General features: G+C 44.4%; 1 protein-coding gene across 2 annotated transcripts in view; it reads right to left on the bottom strand.

Annotated features, from left to right (window-relative positions):
• SCP2 (sterol carrier protein 2) overlaps positions 1-7,432 on the bottom strand; it is a 113,436-nt gene extending 106,004 nt beyond the window's left edge. For both annotated transcript variants that reach the window (XM_047726149.1, XM_047726148.1), the window contains exons 1-3: positions 7,270-7,432; positions 1,414-1,471; positions 712-783 (exon numbers count right to left, since the gene is read on the bottom strand). In XM_047726149.1, coding sequence (XP_047582105.1) covers positions 712-783; positions 1,414-1,471; positions 7,270-7,338 — 199 coding nt within the window. In that variant the 5' untranslated portion in view covers positions 7,339-7,432. The remainder of the gene's footprint in view (positions 1-711; positions 784-1,413; positions 1,472-7,269) is intronic.
• Positions 7,433-20,194: the final 12,762 nt, after the last annotated feature.

The raw sequence follows: 20,194 nt of genomic DNA on the forward strand, positions 1-20,194 counted from the left end.
TCCTGGGACAGAGCCTGGCATCAGGCTCAGTGGGGAGCCTGCTTCTCCATCTCCTGCTCCCCCTGCTTGTGCACACGAGCATGTGTGGTCTCTCTCTCTCTCTCTCTCTCTGTGTCAAACAATAAGTAAAATCTTTTAAAAAAGTGTATTGGATACAAAAAAGTCAACAAATATAAATTTTAAGGTAACAAAGAACAAAAATTTATCTTCTGAATAGTAATTATCTTTAATGGTAGAACGATGGGTAATTTTTTCTTCTTCAAAGATAAGCAATGCTTTGTAATTTATCTCCTGTTCTGGCAATAAACAATGGCAAAAAACATATATTAAACTAGGCTGACACATAAGGGAAATCTAGGGATGATGGAAATAAGACTCTAAATCCTGAGTTTGGAGGGTTAAAATTCACAAGTGCCTCTGCATTGTTTATGAAGTTGCAGCTAGATTAGGTGAAACATTTTTAAAATATATAGTTTAGGGGCGCCTGGGTGGCTCAGTGGGTTAAGCCTCTGCCTTCGGCTCAGGTCATGATCTCAGGGTCCTGGGATCAAGTCCCTCATCGGGCTCTCTGCTTGACAGGGAGCCTGCTTCCTCCTCTCTCTCTCTCTGCCTGCGTCTCTGCCTACTTGTGATCTCTGTCTGTCAAATAAATAAATAAAATCTTTAAAAAAAATAATATATATAAAACAAAATATAAAGTTTATTACATACCATAAACGTAGCCAATACATGCCTGTTCCACTACTGAATAAGGGATCTGGGCATCAGCTAAAGCCTTCTGGGCTATAAAAACAAAAGAGTTTTATCAAACAGTGCATTGAGTATTTGCTTTAGGTAGGTCAAATTAAGTTTAGAGTTTTCCCAGAGTAGATTGACCTCTAAATAGTCTGTGTCCAAATCAAAGGACAAATCCTTCATCAAGTCATCTTAGATCTCTCCATTCAGAAGTAACCGTTTCTCCCTCTAAGCTACTACTTGTTCACACCTCCTTTTTGATACTTAACATTTTCTGTCCTAACTGTGTATCTAACTATAAATATATTAAATCCCAAAGTCTTAAAGCTCCTTAACCTCAAGAACCTTACTCATCTCTGTGGCTCCACTGCACATCTAAAAGACAAAATTGGAAAGAATATCATTATTGTGGGGGAGAGGGGGAGACTCCCACAGAGCCCTTTGGTGTCCTAGCAAACAGCTGGACAGTACATAAAAACTACAGGCCACTGTTTGCCCTGGCTGCTTAGCTAAGAATGCCCAAGCTCTTTTCCCTTTGTCCTTTCTAATGAGTCACTAGGCAATTGTCTGTATAGCTTCTTCCCCCCTGACCCAGGCTTCCTTTTATGGTTGCAAGGCTCCACAATCAAGACAGATACAGTGACTCCAATGTTCAAAGATCTAAATTTCCTCTATTACCTGCTTCTTTTGCCAAGTCAGGGTAGTCTCTTGAATCCTCAAGTCCAGGCTTCAAGAACTAGAAATAGAGAAGAAGATAAATAAATAGAAGCAAATATAGTTAGATTTTTCTCACAACAGAGGACTGCAAAAATTCATTTACCGATTAATTTAAACAAAAACATACTGAGCACCTATATACAGGCCTTGCCCTTGGGGAGCTTCTAGTCCAGTGGAAAACGGGCAATTATACTATAGTGTCCTTAAGTACTGAATAATTTGGGGGAGAAAACTACCTAGCCTCAGAAGGAGCACTAGAAAGGCTTCCCAGAGAAACTAACATTCAAATTAATCTTTAAGAATGAGTAGGAGTTAGCCAAATAAGAGAAAAAAAAGTTCTAGGGCAAAGACCTAGAAGTGAGAGAATATGGCTCAATCTAGGTACTGTAAACAATTTTACGTTGCAGGAGTTGAAGCAAAAATAAGATTCAGCAAGTGACAGGGACAGAAGAGTAACTTAAGACCAAATGATAACTACTAAGCCCTTTTCATGTATCAATTTATTTAATTCTCACAATGATCCTAAAAGGTAGGTACTATTATTATTATCATCACTTTACAACAAGAAAACTAGGGTACAGAGAGATTAAGTAATTTGCCCAAGGACACGTAGCTAATTAAGTAACGAAGCTGAAATTTCAGCTAGTCTGGTTCTAGAGCCAACTCAAAAGGGACTTTATATGCCTTCCTATGACGTCTGGGCTTTATCCTAAAAACCATGGATTTTTCTTTTTTATAAAGAGACTGGGGGTACCTGGGTGGCTCAGTCAATTAAGCATCTGCCTTTAGCTCTGGTCCTGATCCCAGAGACCCAGGATGGAGCCCCGAATCAGACTCCCTGCTTAGTCTCCCTGCTTTCCCTGAAGCGAAGAGCCTGCTTCTTCCTCTGCCTCCAACACTTGTTTTTTCTCTCTCTCTCTCTCTCTCTCTAAAATAAAAAAAATAAATAATCTTTAAAAAAGAGAGAGCGTCTTGGGGGGAAAAATGAGATACTTCTACACACCCATTAGAATGGTCAAAATCCAAATACTGACAATACGAAATGCTTAAAAGGACAGGAAGCAACAGGTAGTCTCATTCATTGCTGGTGGCAATGCAAAATGGTACAGCCACTTTGAAAGACAGCTTGGCAGTTCCTTATAAAGTTAAGTATCCTCAGGCGCCGAGGTGGCTCAGTTGTTAAGCGGCTGCTTTCAGCTCAGGTCAAGATCCTGGAGTCCTGGCATCAAGTCCTGTGTTGGGCTCCCTGCTCAGCGGGGAGTCTGCTTCTCCCTCTGACCCTCACCCCATTGCGCGCTCTCTCCCTCTTAAATAAGTAAACAAAATCTTAAAACAACAACAACAACTAAACATTCTCTTAACATATGATCCAGCCACTGTGCCCTTGCAGAAACTCCTCCAAGCACTGTGTCTCAATCGCAATCTTCACTCCACCCCCACAGTAGTTACTATCTTCACTCCTACCGTAATCACTTTCTGTAATATTTCATAATTTTATCATCCAAGTGTGTATCTATAGACACTACAGTTTAGTCTTGCCTGTTTATCAAAATTATATGGGTTGGGATGCCTGGGTGGCTCAGTTGGTTAAGCGGCTGCCTTTGGCTCAGGGTCCTGGGATCAGAGTCCCACATCAGGCTCCTTGCTCAGCTGGGAGCCTGTTTCTCTCTCTCCCTCTGCCTGCTGCTCCCCCTGCTTGTGCTCTCTCTCTCTCTCTCTCTGTCAAATAAAAAAAAAAAATCTTTAAAAAAAATTTTATGGATCTTTTAATTCTTTGTTAATCTACAGGTCCTCCTCCACTACTTTCTTTTCCTCTCAATGTATCTGTTTAAGAACCTAGAACGTTTGGGTGCCTGGGTGGCTCAGTGGGTTAAGCTGCTGCCTTCAGCTCAGGTCATGATCTCAGGGTCCTGGGATCGAGTCCCGCATCGGGCTCTCTGCTCAGCAAGGAGCCTGCTTCCCTCTCTCTCTCTCTCTCTCTCTCTGCTTGCCTCTCCATCTACTTGTGATCTCTCTCTGTCAAATAAATAAATAAAATCTTTAAAAAAAAAAAAAAAAAAAAAAAAAAAAAAAAAAAAGAACCTAGAACGTTTGACCTAGAGTTTCCCCAAGTAAGTGTTGCTTTAGCAAACTTGTTTCCATTTTGTGTGTATGTGTGTGTGCAGTTGTCATGTAAAATGTATTTCTTCTGTGGGTCATGAAATTATCACACATAAAATTATTAGAAAAATTAAGTGCTTAATTATTTGGTCCTAACTACAAGGGAAACAGAATTTCAGAAAAAGGTAACCAGAATAACTTAGAGCAATTTGAAGAAATAGAAATAAGAAAATATAGGACTTGGACTACACTATAGACTGAATGTGTCCTCCTAAAATTCATATATTGATATCTAATCCCCAATATGACTGAATGATTGAGGTGGGCCTTTGGGAGGTCATAATGATGGAGACTTTACAAATGGTATTAATATGCTTATAAAAGAGATGCCAGAGAGTTCCCTCACCCCTTCTGCCATATGAGGACACAGCAAGAACACAGCTGTCTATGAACAAGAAGCAAGATCTCAAAAGACAATGAATCTGGCTCAGTGGGTTGAGCCTCTGCTTTTGGCTCGGATCATGATCTCAGGGTCCTGGGATCAAGGCCCACGTTGGACTCTCTGCTCAGCAGGGAGCCTGCTTCCCGATCTCTCTGTCTGCCTCTCTGCCTACTTGTGATCTCTCTCTCTGTGCCAGATAAATAAATAAAATCTTAAAAAAAAAAAAAAAGCAATGAATCTGCCAGCGCCTTAATCTCTTGATCTCAGACTTCCCAGCCTCCAGAACTGTGAGAAATAAATATTTGCTTTTTAAGCTGCCCCAATCTCTTTGTATTGCTGTTATTTTGCAACCGAAACAGATCAAGTCAGATCAGTTCTTTGAAATAGGTAGAACATAAAACTATGAACAAAGGGCATATCAGAAGGTAGGCAGCATAAGCAAAGGGACTTGGCCTGTCAGCCTGATGGTAGTGGTGATTTAGTTGTATTAAAACCTGTTGACATCCACCAAAGAAATCTTAACTTACTTCCTACACTAATAATAAAACTCATTAAAGGAACTTCAATTTGTATCAGGAACTCAGCTATTCAAATTAAGAACCATAACACAGGAATCTGACCATTACAAATTTACCAACAGAGCTTAAAGTATTATCTAGTAAGCTTTTCCCCTCCTCATCAAATCCTGCCCCAAGTTCCAAAATATCTAACCTAGAAGGAACTGGCCCAATAAGTACATTAATAAAGCTGTTCTTCACAGTCCCAATCTCTTCCTTCAATACTGTAACTAATACTGCCCACAGCTCCACCTCCTAATTTAGAAAAAGAAACAAATTACTTCCCAAAGGGTTTTATAAAGTTCTGTGCTTTCTTACACAGCCAATATAATCACATATTCAACAGCCAATGGAGGATCTGACTGCATTAATGTCATACTTAAAAAGCTTTTACTGTCCACCTCTATTAGAAGTTCTCCCTCCCAGGGCACCTGGGTGGCTCAGTGGGTTAAAGCCTCAGACTTCGGCTCAGGTCATGATCTCAGGGTCCTGGGATCGAGCTCCACATCGAGCCCCACGTGGGGCTCTCTGCTCAGCAGGGAGCCTGCCTCTCTGCCTACTTATAATCTCTATCTGTCAAATAAATAAATAAAGTCTTAAAAAAAAAAAGTCCTCCCTCCCATGAAACAATAGGATGAACTCCAAGTACCTGCTTTATTATGATTAACTGACTTTTCTACTCAAATGTTTTGATCAAATTATGTACTCTCACCCCATTTGGTAAGATAATAAAAATTTTAAGGCTGTTTTCTCAGGAAGAGAACTTCCCCCTGGAAACTCTCTTTCCTAAAGTGTATCCATTTAGTACCTTCCAACTAACATTCATTAGGATCTTATTTTCAGGCACCAGGCATTTTCAAGGTGTTACAGATACAGCAATGAATTGGACATGGTACTCACCTTGGGAGGAGCTTACATCCTAAGGAAGAATATGAACATATAAACAGAGAACTTCAATATAACATAAGTACGGGTTTCCCCTGCTGTCAAAAATATTGTGTTCTGGGCACCTGAGTGGCTCAGATGGTTAAGAGACTGCCTTCGGCTCAGGTCATGATCTCAGAGTCCAGGGTTCGAGTCCGGCTTCGGGCTCCCAGCTCCATGGGGAGTCTGCTTCTCCCTCTGACCTTCTCAGCTCTCATGCTCTCTCTCACTAAATAAATAAAATCTTTAAAAAAAAATATTGTGTTCCTATGAAAACTTTCATAAACTGAAATGGCATAAGGTGAAGAAGAAATTGCCATTAACTAATATGGAAATTGTTCTGAGTGTTCTTGGACCCAAAACATAACTCCTTAGGCTTTTCTGATACCTTAAGCCACATCTTGATAATGAATGCACAAAATAAATCAAGATAAAGCACAGATGCTCACAAGCACAGTTCAAAGCTATGGCAGTTTAATGCTGAGATGCTGAGTGTACTTTCAGGGAAGGAGCTGGGCAAGTCACACTCTGACTGCTGCTTGCTGCTTGGGGTGTTCACTGCCTCTGTTAATAGCAACTCCCTGCAGAATAAATGCTGGATGTTATTTTCACTTTTTGCCTTTTTCTTTTTTTCTTTCTTTCTTTTTTTTAAAAGATTTTATTTATTTATTGGACAGAGAGAGATCACAAGTAGGCAGACAGGCAGGCAGAGAGAGAGAGGGTAGGAAGCAGATCCCCCCGCCCCCGCCCCGCACCCTGCCCGAAGCAGAGAGCCCAATGCCGGGCTCGATCCCAGGACCCTGAGATCATGACCTGAGCCGAAGGCAGAGGCCTGAGCACCCAGGCACCCCACTTTTTGCCTTTTTATAAAAGCAAAAATCCTCTCTGAATTTCAGTTAACAAAAATAGATAGTAACGTAGGTCTTTTGTCAAAGTGAAGTGGTATAACTTGAACTTTCCAAAAGTGGGGGATATCTGCAAATACAGGGCTTTGCGGGAAAATCAGGAGGATCAAGAGACTTCTCGGAGAAGATGAACTGGTCTTTTAAAAACGAAAAAAAAAAAAAAAAACACGCAAAGAAGTCAAGCACAAGTAATGAGAACAAGAGGAGAGGCATAAAACAGCGTGGGGTGAAACTGACAGCAGTTCGGCATTACCAGAACGTAGGAGTGGTGAGGGTGACAAGAAATGAGAGCGGAGGACCCTGGCTTCCTAAGAACGAAGTAGAGTACCACATGAGGAACAGAAAGGAAGTCAGAGGATCCAGAAAACATGCCACTTGTGCAGAGACACTTAACATCACTAGTGTTTCTCCTCCTCATCCTCGCTTCTAACTGTAAAGGGATCCTACAGGAGAGTATTCCTGGGTGTGCAGAGCGGGGACATGCTTTCCTTTCCATGGCAAGGAGAATGTTGCCTCATCAAAGGTCCAAATACCGTGGGATTCCACTCAAAATCAAAGGAAGTGTGGACTCTGTTGGGGCGTCCGTCACCAACTCTGACCCAGGGAGAAAAAGGAAGGAGGAACGGGAAAAAAATGACCGCAGGAATAACCCCCAGACGAGACCACACTTCAAAGACAGCCCTAAATTACAACCCCTCCGAGTCGCCAACATCGAAGAAGCCGTGGCTAAGCAGTGGGATGCGCGGGACCCCCTACCCGTAGGAAGGACAAACCACTGGACAGCGCCTGGCCCCGTTTCCCGGGCACCTCGGGGCTCCCCTATATCCGGGCCTCTCCGGGAGAGAGCCGAACAGGGAGCCCGTCCGCGGGGTTCCGCGGCTCTGTTTACCTTGGTCATCCCAACCCCCACCACGAACACCAGGCGCTGGGGCAAATTCTGTGAGGTGACCGGAAGCATGACGCTGGTCGTGCAGGGCGGACGCGGATGCAGAAAGTCCTGAAGCAGCTGACCGGAGCGCGCATGGACTGAAGCGCGCAGGGACTGAAGCGGTGGCGACGTCCCCTGTCTCTCAGAGCCAGGGGCGGGGCAGGGAGCGGGGAGGGGGCGGGGCACCCGAAAAGAGGAGGATGGGGGAGAGACAGAACAAGAGAGAAAAAGGAAGGGCGCTTGCGCGTGCGCAGAGACACCTGCAGGGCGGGGCGCGTTCTTTGGGGGCGGAGGGCGGGGGGGTGTTGAGTTCTTCTTTGTCCACGAAGTTCTGGTTCCTGGCTCACGAGCGGGTCGGAGAGGAAGGCCAGGTCAAACATCGGAAAAAAAGTTTTATAACCTCGTACAGCCATTCGGGTTTAAGTCCTCTATGATGAGAGGGAGTGTAGTGTGGTCTGCTGTAGGGCCTAATGAGAGCCGGGGTTGGCCGGAAACCAGATGCGCAAAACTGTACCCTGAGAAAAATTCGTGGAGTGTTGTAATTGTTCTGTATCCTGTTAGTGTTGGTAAGAGTCAGCCCTAGAGCTGTACACCAAAAGCGTGGGGAGTATTTTCCTTAATGTCTAAAACAACCAAAATTGACTTAATAACCATGTGACCGCCTTTGTTAATCCCTGAAACTCACTCTTGTTTCGCTCCAGCAAATTATGCCCAGAAACTGAGATATGTCTTTGCCAATAGTTTGTGTAGCACAGGTTCCCTGTAGGGATTCTAATTTATAGCTAATACTTCACAAGCCTGTAGCATACAGGTTAATGTCTCTCTTTTTTTTTTAAATATTTTATTTATTTATTGGACAGAGAGAGATCACAAGTAGACAGAGAGGCAGGCAGAGAGAGAGGGAAGCAGGCTCCCTGCTGAGCAGAGAGCCCGATGCGGGACTTGATCCCAGGACCCCGAGATCATGACCCAAGCCAAAGGCAGCGGCTTAACCCACTGAGCCACCCAGGCACCCCTGGGTTAATGTCTCTTAATAAGCTAATAAAGAAATACTCCAGGGGTGCCTGGGTGGCTTCCAGGGTTAGGCGTCTGCCTGGTTAGGCCTCTGCCTTTGGCTTGAGTCCTGATCCCAGGATCCTGAGATTGAGGCCCCGCATGGGGCTCTCTACTCTGTGGGGAGCCTGCTTCTCCTGGGCCCTCTGACAGCCCCTCTCCCTGCTTGTGCTTTCCACCTCCCCTCAAATAAATAATCTTTAAAAAAAAAAAGAAAAGAAAAGAAATAACATACTCCAAACCAAAAATTAATTACATTATAGTTCCAGGCAAAAAGGAGATGAAATAAAGTCCAAGTTTAGTTGTGATGCGCTGTCTACCAGTTGGTCCTCTGTGAATCAGTCCTTCCAACTAAGCTGGGAATCAGCTGCCAATTTAGGTTCCTTGCTGCTGAGGCACACAGCTACCTGGCACTGTGTTGACCACTGCCTAGAAAGACTAGCCTTACCAAGGCAGGGAAAGATGTCTTTCTCTTCCTCAGACCGTTGTGCCTTTAACACCGCTGAGGCCCAAGAGAGTAGTCGGCCACCACGGGAACAAGTGTATCAAGATCAAGATCTTAGAGATCTGTTCAGATCAGCAAAGAGTAACCTTGCCCAGACCGAACATTCTAGTAAGTCCTCATAAATTCTTGGTATTTAAAGTTTAAATGTCCATTATGTCATAGTTGCTTCTCTGTATGTTCCTATCTATAAGCGCTCAGTAGCACAACACTTTGGTTACTCTCAATCTCATATGGCCTCCCAAATTCACTCTCAGATCAAAACAAGTGCATTTAAGTCATAAACAAGTGGATTTGAAATCTTAACAAACCAATACACAGCTTCCATATATTGTTTTGTGAGGATGAAATGACACCAACAAAACCTTTAGCATTTAGTAGAAGGAATATATATATACATGTAAGATTATTTTTATTTGCTGATTTTGGATTTACAAATTTGCCTACTCACAAAAATTTGCTTATAACCCCAAAATCAATACTTAAAGAGCTCTTGTGGTGGCAAAAAAAAAAAAAAAAGAGAAAAAGAAAAAGAAAAATTGAGTTGCCCCAGGCATCTCTTCCCAGCTGAGGTCGAACAATACCAAGCCCCTCTGCCTTCTTGTTTCAACTCCCGTGCTGCAAATGAGTGTCTGTCTCGTGATCTATTTAGTGCCACGTTTTTCATGTTTTTGTGCTTCTTGTGCTTTTGCTGTTCAAAATGGCACACAAGCATAGTGCCTTGAAGTGCTGTCTAGTGTTCCTAAGTGCAAGAAGGGCATGATAGGGGCCAATACTCTGATCTCTGCTGGCGTCCCTGCGGCCGGCACCCCCCAGGAAGAAGGGAAGCTCGGGAGAGGAGACCAGCTTGCCTGTCACCCAGGTCCTCCACCTGCATTGCCTTGCATAAGACGTTCACTTGCATCAAGCTCGCCTGCACACCCACTCTCATCCGAGTTGGATCCAAAATTGCATCAGACCGGTTACTTTATCAATGTTAATCTTGCGCAGAGGCTAGGACTGGAGAGGTAATAGCAGTGACAGAAGTTAAGTAAGCTCACGAAGGCTCTACAGTATTTAATGGGGCCCAGAATGGTGTGTCTCAGTAATCCAAAGGGCATTTAAGACTAGTTTCAGATCTGCAGAAACTTTGATACTACTGCCAAATTTACTGATGCAGGTGCTGCAACAGTGGAGTGTCTGTTTCTGGTGCTGGTATTCTTTCGCAGCCTAGTCATCCGTTATGCCAGAAAACTTTCACTGAAGTAGCAGCTGTTGTCACATGCTATCCTGGAATTTGCCTTGTCTGAAGCTATGGGTCTCTTCATTTGATGGTTGCTTTCTTGATTTTGTTTGCCATGTAGCAAATTATTGCTCAAAATGTTGGCATTCATATTAATTACAGATGTAATTCTGTGTATCTTACTGTGACTCTGAAAATTGTAGTATTGGTGTCATGGAAATAGATGTTATTTCCAAAGTCATTTCATTAAAGATGAAACTTTAACTTTTGCTGTGATTTGTACTTACCTAAATTTAGATCGTCACAAAGAAGAATATGCTTTCAGACAGATGCTGTACAAGTCAGAGGAAACTACAGCAGTTGCCCCATGAAGAAAAAAGAGCCAGTTTTTTTATTTTATTTGACACAGAGAGATCACAAGTAGGCGTGGGGGGAAGCAGGCTCCCCACCGAGTGGAGAGGCCCATGTGGGGCTTGAAAAGAGCCAGTTTTTATGAGAATTCTTTTACACAGTATTCTGCACCCTGTAATTTATAGTCTTTGGGTTATTCATATAGAAGAGAAATGAGTGTTTTCAGCTTCTATGAAATATGATTAATTAAACCAAGATAGTTAATTGCTAAAAAGAAAAAAAAGGAGGTATGATATGCCTTATGAAGAAAACAGGTGTTGGATAAACTTAGTTCAGACATGAGTTACAGTGCTATTGGCCTTGAGTTCAATGTTAATGAATCAACAATATATATTAAGTAATGTGCCTTTAAACAGAAACATAAAACAGGAAATGTTATGTATTGATAGGTTGACAAAACCAGAGGCTTGCAGAAGTCTAACCCTGTATTTTTCCTATGAGCAATGGCTCAGTAACTTTTAAGAACATAACTACTACAAAAAGAGAGCTGTGTGTGTGTGTATATAAAGAGGTGCCTTCCTGCCCTAAGGGTCTGTGATAAGAGCCTCTTACAAATCTCTGTGGCATAAAGCATCAGAACAGCTGGAAGTTCACTCCCTGTAAGAAACCTCCTATAATTGTTCCTATGACCGTTCATTCAGCAGAAACTCCTTGGCTGAGGAGCCATTGGGCAGGAGGGGAAACCAGGGTAGCTATAAGGAAAGACCAAAGGAAGAACTTGTGGCAAGTGAAGGTGTTCTGAGGCTGAACATGCTGCCTCTGCGGGGGCTGAGTCCCCTGTCTTTGGGGGAAGGGACGTGTTCAAACTGATGCTGGCCGGTGTCAGGGATACTGCAGGAGATAGCCTTATACCAGGAGGGAAATTCAACCAAATGGACCTCGAGTTCACAGGCTATTTTCACTATTCCAAAAAGCGTTATAGAAGTTATGTGGATTATACCCACCATACCACCTCCAATAAAAATTGCCATAGGTTCAAAACATCCACATCCGGACCCCATTTCCTACTGAATCCGAGCCTCTGGGATTAGAGCCTAGGCATCAATATTTAGAAAGATTCTTCCAGGTGATTCTAAGCCCCCACTGCATTAGGTAAAGAACTACTGGGCTAAGACTAGGTCAATTTAGTAAAATCCCCAGCTGCTCAGAGAATCTCCCCGTTTCCTGCCTACCCTAGCCTAAAGCAAGGCACTGAAGAAGCTTTTACTAAGTGTGGAGTTCTTTCCTGAAACTCGGATTAGCCAATAAAGACAGCAATGTGACTGGCCGATAAGCCAGGGCTACCAATCCAATAAAACAAGTGACAAGGTCCAGATTAATTATTATGGAACAAATGCTCACTGTCCACTGGACGTTGTTTTCAAAACTGAAGTCCAAAACGCCGGACTCTGAGCCCGCCCGCCCGCCCGCCCGCCCGCCTCAGGGCCAGGCGGCTGACCTGCTTTAGAGCTGGAGGTCGGGTCGCTCCCGAGGCTCTTTATAGAAGCTGACGTCCTGCTGCGTTGCAAGGGCCCAACACAGGAACTCCTGCGTGTTGAGCCCCAAAGGCAGCGGGAAGGGAGGCATTCCCGTCAACACAATGCTCCACAGTACGTGCAGACACAGGCCATCAAGCTCCTCCAGGGCCACCTCGTCCAACAACGACACCAGTATACCCTTTACTAATTCAGTTTGCAGCTCCCCCGGCGCCTGCGCACCAAGACACTAAGGGCCCCCAGTCGCGCTTACGCACAACAACCCCGACGCGGATTGAACCTAGAGATCAGAGGAGTTCCTGAGCGCCGGGGTGGGGAACTGCAAACACTGTAGGGTCCGCTTCCGGTTCGAGCACCCGAAACCCCGCCTCTAGAGACGTGGTTCGGGCAGTTATTCTCCAGTCCCTCCTGAGGCTCCCTTGGACGGAATCCTATGCTAGGGAGCCTGGGCTACCCTTGCCAGACCCAGGGTGGTCTCTGGTCAGAGGGAAAGGGAGCCTTACTGGTCCGGGATGGGAAGAAGAGGCTAGGGGGAGTGGTCAGTGGTTTGGCCACTGTGCAGAGCAGAGCTGTGTTGGTGTAGGAACCCGGTACGGGGCCGGGGGGGGGGGGGGGGGGGCGCTCAGAAAAGGTTTAAGGTGGAAAGGAGAGCTAGAAGTCTGAAGGGTGGGGGGATCTTGTGTGTTCGTCGGATGTGGAACTGTGAAATCTGGGAGTTGGTATGGGGGTAAGCTGTCATCCTGGGGAGTGCGGGTGTCAGCTATTGGGAAAACGGAGTTGATAAGGTAGGTGGGGAAAGAAGAGGGCATGCTTTCTTTCTGAGCTTGGATGTTAATAATTAGTACTCTTCAGGCCCAGGAACCCTGTAAGCGCGGTGAAGCAACACCTGGTTAGGTTTCTTAACAGCCCTTTAAGGTCAGTGGTGTTGTGCAAATGAAGAAACTGAGGCTCAAAGAAGTTAACTTGCCCCAAATAAAACAGCCGGCAAGTGGTAGAGTGAGAAAGAAACCCAGACTCTTGTCTCTGGAGCTAAATTACAGAGTTTGAGATTTGAAGTGGGTTTCAGAGGTCCTTCATTCCAGACGCTGCAAATGCAGGTATCTGCAAATATCTGGGTTGGATTGGGTTGTACCTGAAAATCAATTCCCCTTTTGAAGGGAAAGCTCCCTCCGCTCCATCTGATTTTTTTCCTGGGACACTTCTCTAAAACCATGACAGCCAATCAGTCTGACAACCAGATGGCCAGATGTCTCCGGTGGGCCACTATTTAGGGTTCCCTGAATCTAATCATAGAATTGACCATTGAAAACAAAAAATAGGCTGCTGTGATCTCATTTTGAAGATAGGAGGACTAATGTCTAAACAGACTGTTAGGGTCTGTGCTAGAATCCAGATCATTTTTTTCATTTTACCACTGTCCCAGAAATTTGTTCCTTGTATCCACTTAATGTAGTGTGGGAAAATTTTTGTTTAAACAGTCTGAAAGGTACTTTAAAAAAGTCTTTGCCTTTTGTACTTCAGAGGTACTATTAAATGTCAGTCGCAGTTTGCCTTGTGGAAAGATCACTTCCAGTGTAACATTGCTACAAAACAACAGTTCTCAAATATTTTATATCTCAGGACACCTTTATTCTCTCTTTTTAAAAGATTTTATTTATTTATTTGACCGAGGGAGAGAGGATAAGCAGGGGGAGTAGCAGATAGAGGGAGAGGGAGAAACTGCTTGCCCCCCACCCCAAGCCGGGGTTGGGGGGGCAGCGGATGCAGGACTGGATCCCAGGACCAGGGGATCATGACCTGAGCTGAAGGCAGTCACATAACCAACAGAGTTACCCAGGTGCCTCAAGACACCTGTATGCTTTTACCTCAAAAGAGTTTTGTGTATATTATATCTATGATATTTATCATATCAGAAATTAAAGGTGAGAAAATATTTTTTTCTTTTATAAAAATTTTATTTATTTATTTGACAGGCAGAGATCACAAGTAGGCAGAGAGGCAGGCAGAGAGAGAGAAAGGGAAGCGGGCTCCCTGCTGAGCAGAGAGCCCTGATCCAGGGCCCTGGGACCAAGACTCCAGCCGAAGGCAGAGGCTTTAACCCTCTGAGCCACCCAGGTGCCCCAAAGCTGAGAAAATCTTAAAACATTCACTTACCAGTTATTTAAGAATAAAAGTAAACTTGGGGGTCCTGGGTGGCTCAGTTAGTTAAGCATCCAGTTCTTGGTCATGATCTCATGGGTTTTGAGATCCAGCCCCATGTTGGGCTCCATGCTCAGCAGGGAGTCTGCTTAAGATTCTTTCCTTCTCAGGGCGCCTGGGTGGCTCAGTGGGTTAAAGCCTCTGCTTTTGGCTCAGGTCATGATCCCAGGGTCCTGGGATCGAGCCCCACATCAGGCTCTCTTCCTCCCCCTCTCTGCCTGCCTCTCTGCCTACTTGTGATCTCTGTCTGTCAAATAAATTAATTAATTTAAAAAAAAAGATTCTCTCCTTCTGCCCTTCCTCACACTTGTGTACTTGCTCTCTCTCTAAATAAAATAAATCTTTTAAAAAAGTAACCTGTTACTTCTGAATATAAATAATATTTTAGGGGCACCTGGGTGGCTCAGTGGGTTAAACCTCAGGTCGTGATCTCAGGGTCCTGGGATCGAGCCCCGCATCAGGCTCACTGCTCAGCGGGGAGCCTGTTTCCTCCTCTCTCCCTCTGCCTACTTGTAATCTCTGCCTGTCAAATGAATAAATAAAATCTTAAAATATATATATTTTAATGAAAAATAGCTAGGCCTTTCTCCCAAAAAATTAGTAGGAAGAGTAGCATTATTTTACATTGTCTCAAATCTGTTCAATATCTGGCTTCATAGAAAATAGCCAGACTCTCATTTCTGCTTCAGCAACCAAACTGTTGTGTCTTTTGTGTATATGTCTAACACAGATTTTAATTGCCTTTTCAAATAACTGTGGACATTCTTTTTTGATACTATACCTAAAACTCAGTGAGTCGTAGTTTCTTGAAAGGTATGTACAGTGTGACTTCTGAAACCATGTTGGCGAACTTTTGTACTGTTACATTAAAATCCATTGGTTTATCTTGCCCTTTGTTCTGATATTTTACCCATGTATAATTTTATTACATTAGGCATTGGTCATTTAGAAAATGTTGGCTCACTGGGTTAAGCAAATCTTCCAAATGTTGACATTTCAAATTTCATAATGTAATATCAAGTAGAATTCATTGTACAATATCAAGAAAATCACATTTGTTAATATCATCACCTATCTCATTTTTTAGAAAAAAGGTTAAGCTACTAAACTCAAGGTAGTAGAAACAAGTTTTCATTTGGCCAAAAAGTACTGTCAGTTGATTTGTTGAAGGGAAAGACTCACCTTTTTTTTTTTTTTTTTTACATATTTGAGAAAATGTCTGTGAAACACCCAAGTCTGAATAACTGTAGTTTGTTAGCTGTTCATTCAAGTGAAAATGGCATTCTATAACCTATGTGACTAGCTCAGCTGGTAACTCAAATAGGCACACAGGTGTTTTCTGGGATCAACTATTATACTTTGGCTTATAGCAGAAGTGCTTGATGTATACTTCCCATTTTGTCACACAGAATATTAAAAATATATGTACTCATGAGATGAAATAGAATAAAATTAATTTTTACTATTTCATAAGAAAAAAAAACAAAAAAATAGATGTCCATGGAAGTAGAGAGGGACTACTAAGATAATAAAAGTTGCTGTTAATGCTGAAAAGATTGGGAAAGAACATTTCCATTTTCAGTGTGGAGGACTAAATAATCGAAAAATTCTGCCAAGGCACCTGGGAGTTGATTGAGCCGCTGGCTCTTGGTTTTGGCTTGTGTCATGATCCCAGGGTCCTGGAATTGAGTACCATGTTGGGTTCCATGCTCAGTGGGGAGTCTGCTTGAGGATTCTCTCTCCATCTCCCTCTTGCCCCCAGCACCCTGCTCAAGCACACTCTCTCTCTCAAATAAATCTTTTAAAAAAGCTTTTCCTGCCAAGAAACACCCAGAAATGCTGGATAAAATGCAATAAACATTCTTTTAAATGCATACAGTACGGAGGAGGGGTGTTTTTTCTTTTAATTTTACACTCATCTGTCTGTTTGAATGTTTTGACTTTGTGTATTACTTTTTTAAGACTATTTGAGAGAGAGAGCGAGTGAGTGGGAGCATGAGATGGGGGGAGAGGCAGAGGGAGAAGCAGACTCCCCACTGAGCAAGGAGCCAGACATGGGGCTTGATGCCAGGACCCCAGGACCCTGACATCATGACCTGAGCCAAAGACAGACAGATGCTCAATGCACCGAGCCACCCAGGTGCCCCTGTGTATTACTTTTATTTTTATTTTTGCTATATCATGTCTTTTATTTTTGTCAGTGTGTTCTGTTTTCATTTTAATTATTTTTGGGGTAGATAATACTCAACACATGAATTAAGATTCAAAAGTATAAAAGGTCAAACTGTCAAAATTCTCCCTCTTACCCCATTCCCAGTTTCCCAGTTTCTCTCCCCATCCTAGAAATATTTTATGTAACTACAACCAAATACATATATGCACATGTGAGTAATGTTATCCCCCTGTATAATACAAACTTTAGCTTTCTTTACATGCTATTTCACATCTTGAATTTTTCATACAACAATAGGTTTTTTAGATTATATCAGTGCATAAAAAGTTGCTTGTTACCTAGTGTTCAGTTTATGGATGTACCATACTTTATTTAACCACCTGTTGGTGGATATTAAGATGGTTTTCAGTGGCACCTGGGTGGCTCAGTCAGTTAAGCATCTGCCTTCGGCTGGGTCCTGGGATGGAGCCCCACGTAGGGCTCCCTGCTCAGCAGGGAGCCTGCTTCTCTCTCTCTCTCTCTCTCTCTCTCTCTCTCTCTGCCATTCCTCCTTGTGTTCTCTGTCTCTGTCAAATAAATAAATAAAATCTTAAAATATATATATATATATACATATATATATATATGTCCTCTCGGTGGGTCTATAATTGACAGTTCTTTCTGTAATTGATTTCCGGTGGTATGGCACCAGAGCTCCCCCCCACCCCCAACCCCCGCTTCTCGCCTCCTGACTGCATTTTATTATTTAATTTAATTTTATTTTAAGATTTTATTTATTTATTTGACACAGAGAAAGAGACAGTGAGAAAGGGATACAAGCAGGGGGAGTGGGAGAGGGAGAAGCAGGCCTCCCACTGAGCAGGGAGCCTGAACCAGAGCTCCATCCCAGGACTCTGGGATCATGATCTGAGCCAAAGGCAACACTTAATGACTGAGCCTCCTAGGCGCCCCTGACTGCATTTTAGTAAGGTTTCTCTTTATTAATTTCTATAACTGGCTTATATTTTCTTTTTTTTTTTAATTCTTAGCCTTTTATTTTTATTTATTTTTATTATGCTCAATTAGCCCATATATAGGACATTAGTTGTTTGTTTTAAGATTTTATTTGTTTATTTGACAGAGACAGAGAAGGAATAGAGCAGGGAAAGTGGGAGAGGGAGAAGCAGGCTTCCTGCTGATCAGGGAGCTGGATGTGGGGCTCGATCCCATGACCTGAGCGGAAGGCAGGTGCTTAATGACTGAGCCACCCAGGTGCCCCAATTTTCTTTTCTTTTCTTTTTTTTTTTTTTTAAGATTTTATTTATTTGACAGAGAGATCACAAATAGGCAGAGAGGCAGGCAGAGAGAGAGAGGGGAAGCAGACTCCCCGCTAAGTAGAGATTCCCCATGCGGGGCTGGATCCCAGGACCCTGAGATCATGACCTGAGCCGAAGGCAGAGGCTTAACCCACTGAGCCACCCAGGCGCCCCAGGTGGTATATTTTAATCTCCTTCAAGAAATCCAGTAGGTCAGCAGCTCAGCGGATGAGAAAACCTCATTACCCAGAACTCTTGCTTTACTCCAATGGGTTTTGGTTTCAAAACAACCCCTCCCAACTTCTCCACAAAATTCCCTTTCTCTCTGTTGGAGTAGCCTATGATTGTTTCCTGTGGCTTGTTTGTCTGAAATTGCAATTCTCCGCTATTCCCAAATAAACTTGTTTTTGCTGGTAAAATAACTTATTTTTTTTTTAAGATTTTATTTATTTGGTAGAGAGAGATCACAAGTAGGCAGAGAGGGAGAGAGGGAGGAGGAAGCAGGCTCCCTGCCTAGCAGGGAGCCCAATGCAGGACTCGATCCCAAGACCCTGAGATCATGACCTGAGCGAAAGGCAAAGGCTTAACCCAGTGAGCCACCCAGGCAGCCCCAAAATAACTTATTTTTAAGGTCAACACTGCCAAAAGAATTTACTGCTTCCTCCAGCCAATACCTGGAGACAACCCCCACTCCCACCACACCCCCAATCTGTGGGAGCCTAAGGGTGGATAAACCTCCATTAGCTAACACAGCTAATGTTTCACAGGTTTCGCGTGGCCAAACAAACACCTTCCATGATTTCGTAATTTTTCACTTTCCGGTCTCTATTATACAGGCCCGGTTCACCCACCTCCATATTCCTTCCTTCTCCCTTCAAAACTCTCCGTCACCTCCGTACAAACAGAAGTTTAAGTCCAGTTCACACCGAACAGTCCCTTTTGCTGTAGTGTATTATCTATTAGTGAGTAAAACCTGTTCTCACTTTAACTAGCCTCCCCCTGTATCTTTGACAGTAGTCATTATTATGATCCCCGCTTTACGGATTAAAACACTGACCCTTAAAGAGGTTGGCATCCTTGCCCCAAATCACGCAGCGGAGCTGGGTGGGCTTCGCCTAGCCCGGGTTCAAGTCTCCAAAGGGCAAGCGGCGTGGAAAACCACCCTGGGCTGTGCGCCACTAGGTGGAGCAGTTGCGAAAACCAGGGACACAGCAGCGAGCTCTCCCCGGCGTGGACGGAGTAGTGGAGGGGCTCTTGGCACCTTCTCAGCCTGCGCCCAGATGCTGCGCGCCCTGACCAGCGCCCTGCGCCTTCCAGGCCCCTGGGGACCCCTTCGCACCCGTGGCTGCGCCTCCCATGGAGCTACTGGGGACCCGGAGATCCAAGTGCGCGCCCTGACCGGCCGCGACCAAGGTAAGTGCGCTGTCGCGGGGAGCGCCGAGGTGGCGCGGGAGCCAGGGCCAGGGGGCCCACGACAGCGGAAGGACACCAGTAAGGGGAAGGCGGGCCGCTCACTGCGTTTGACGATTTGATCCCCAGCTGCGGTTTCCCAGTCAAGGCTCCCCAAGCCTTTCCGAAGCCCGGGGAGGTGGGCGACCACCCTGCTAGCCGCCCCGACCCTAACTGAGGTCACCTAGGTCCCTTCAGTCCTCCATTCAGGGGCCGGGGCTTTGAAGGAGGGGAAGGGAACTCGCTCAAGGAGAGTACGAGGAACCCACCGCCAGCACCAGTACTACCGCTTGTACCCCAGTAACCTTAATTAAAAGGCTCTAACCCTCCGGGCTGAGTCCTGGCTAGGTTCCAGAGGGGCGAGGCGGACGAGCCAATCCGCCGGTGGGGCGGATGGAGGAGGAACAAGAGCAGAAAAGGGACAGGAGCTGGGCATGTCGCCCTGCGCTCTCTCCCGCCCACGCTGGCTGACGTTTGTGCCTTTTTGAGTCAGAAAGTTCCCATTGGTCCCTGGTGACATGGTTTGGAGACTATGGCCAGGAAAGAATTCTTGGTAGGAATTGGGAAAGGTTGTTTTGTTAAAGCAAAGGGACAGGACCTCTGGGCAGAAAGAGCGTCCTGGGGTTTTGAGTGATTAAGTTCTAGAATATACCTGAGGTTTGGTGGAGTGAGGTCTGGAGTCAAGGACCAAGAAAGAATTCTTGAGACAGCTTTGGTGCAAAATGGTGGTTTATTAAGGCATGGGGACAGGACCCAGTGGGAAAGAAGAGCTGCTGCCCCTGGGTTGTGAGGGGTTGCAGGTTATGTACCATGGGGGTGGGGGAAGTAAAGAAAAGGGAGGTTTCTATAAACTTTCATATGCTAAAGAGGATCTACAAGATACCAGATACCAGAGGCCTAGCCATTGCCAAAGTCCTTCCGCCCTTTTTTTAGCAAACAGTTAAGATAGTTGGGAGATTCCTAAAGAATGTCACGTATGTCCCACCCAGGAGTGGGGGTGGGAGAAGGTTGCTGGGTGTCAGCTTTTGCTTTGTCTTCAGCCAGCCCTCTGTTCTCTCATCATTCCCACCTGAACAATTTTGATCCTTAAATCTTTAAGGTTGAAGG

The sequence above is a fragment of the Lutra lutra genome, chromosome 4 (assembly GCF_902655055.1).
Source record: "Lutra lutra chromosome 4, mLutLut1.2, whole genome shotgun sequence".
In the NCBI taxonomy this organism is placed as follows: domain Eukaryota; kingdom Metazoa; phylum Chordata; class Mammalia; order Carnivora; family Mustelidae; genus Lutra; species Lutra lutra.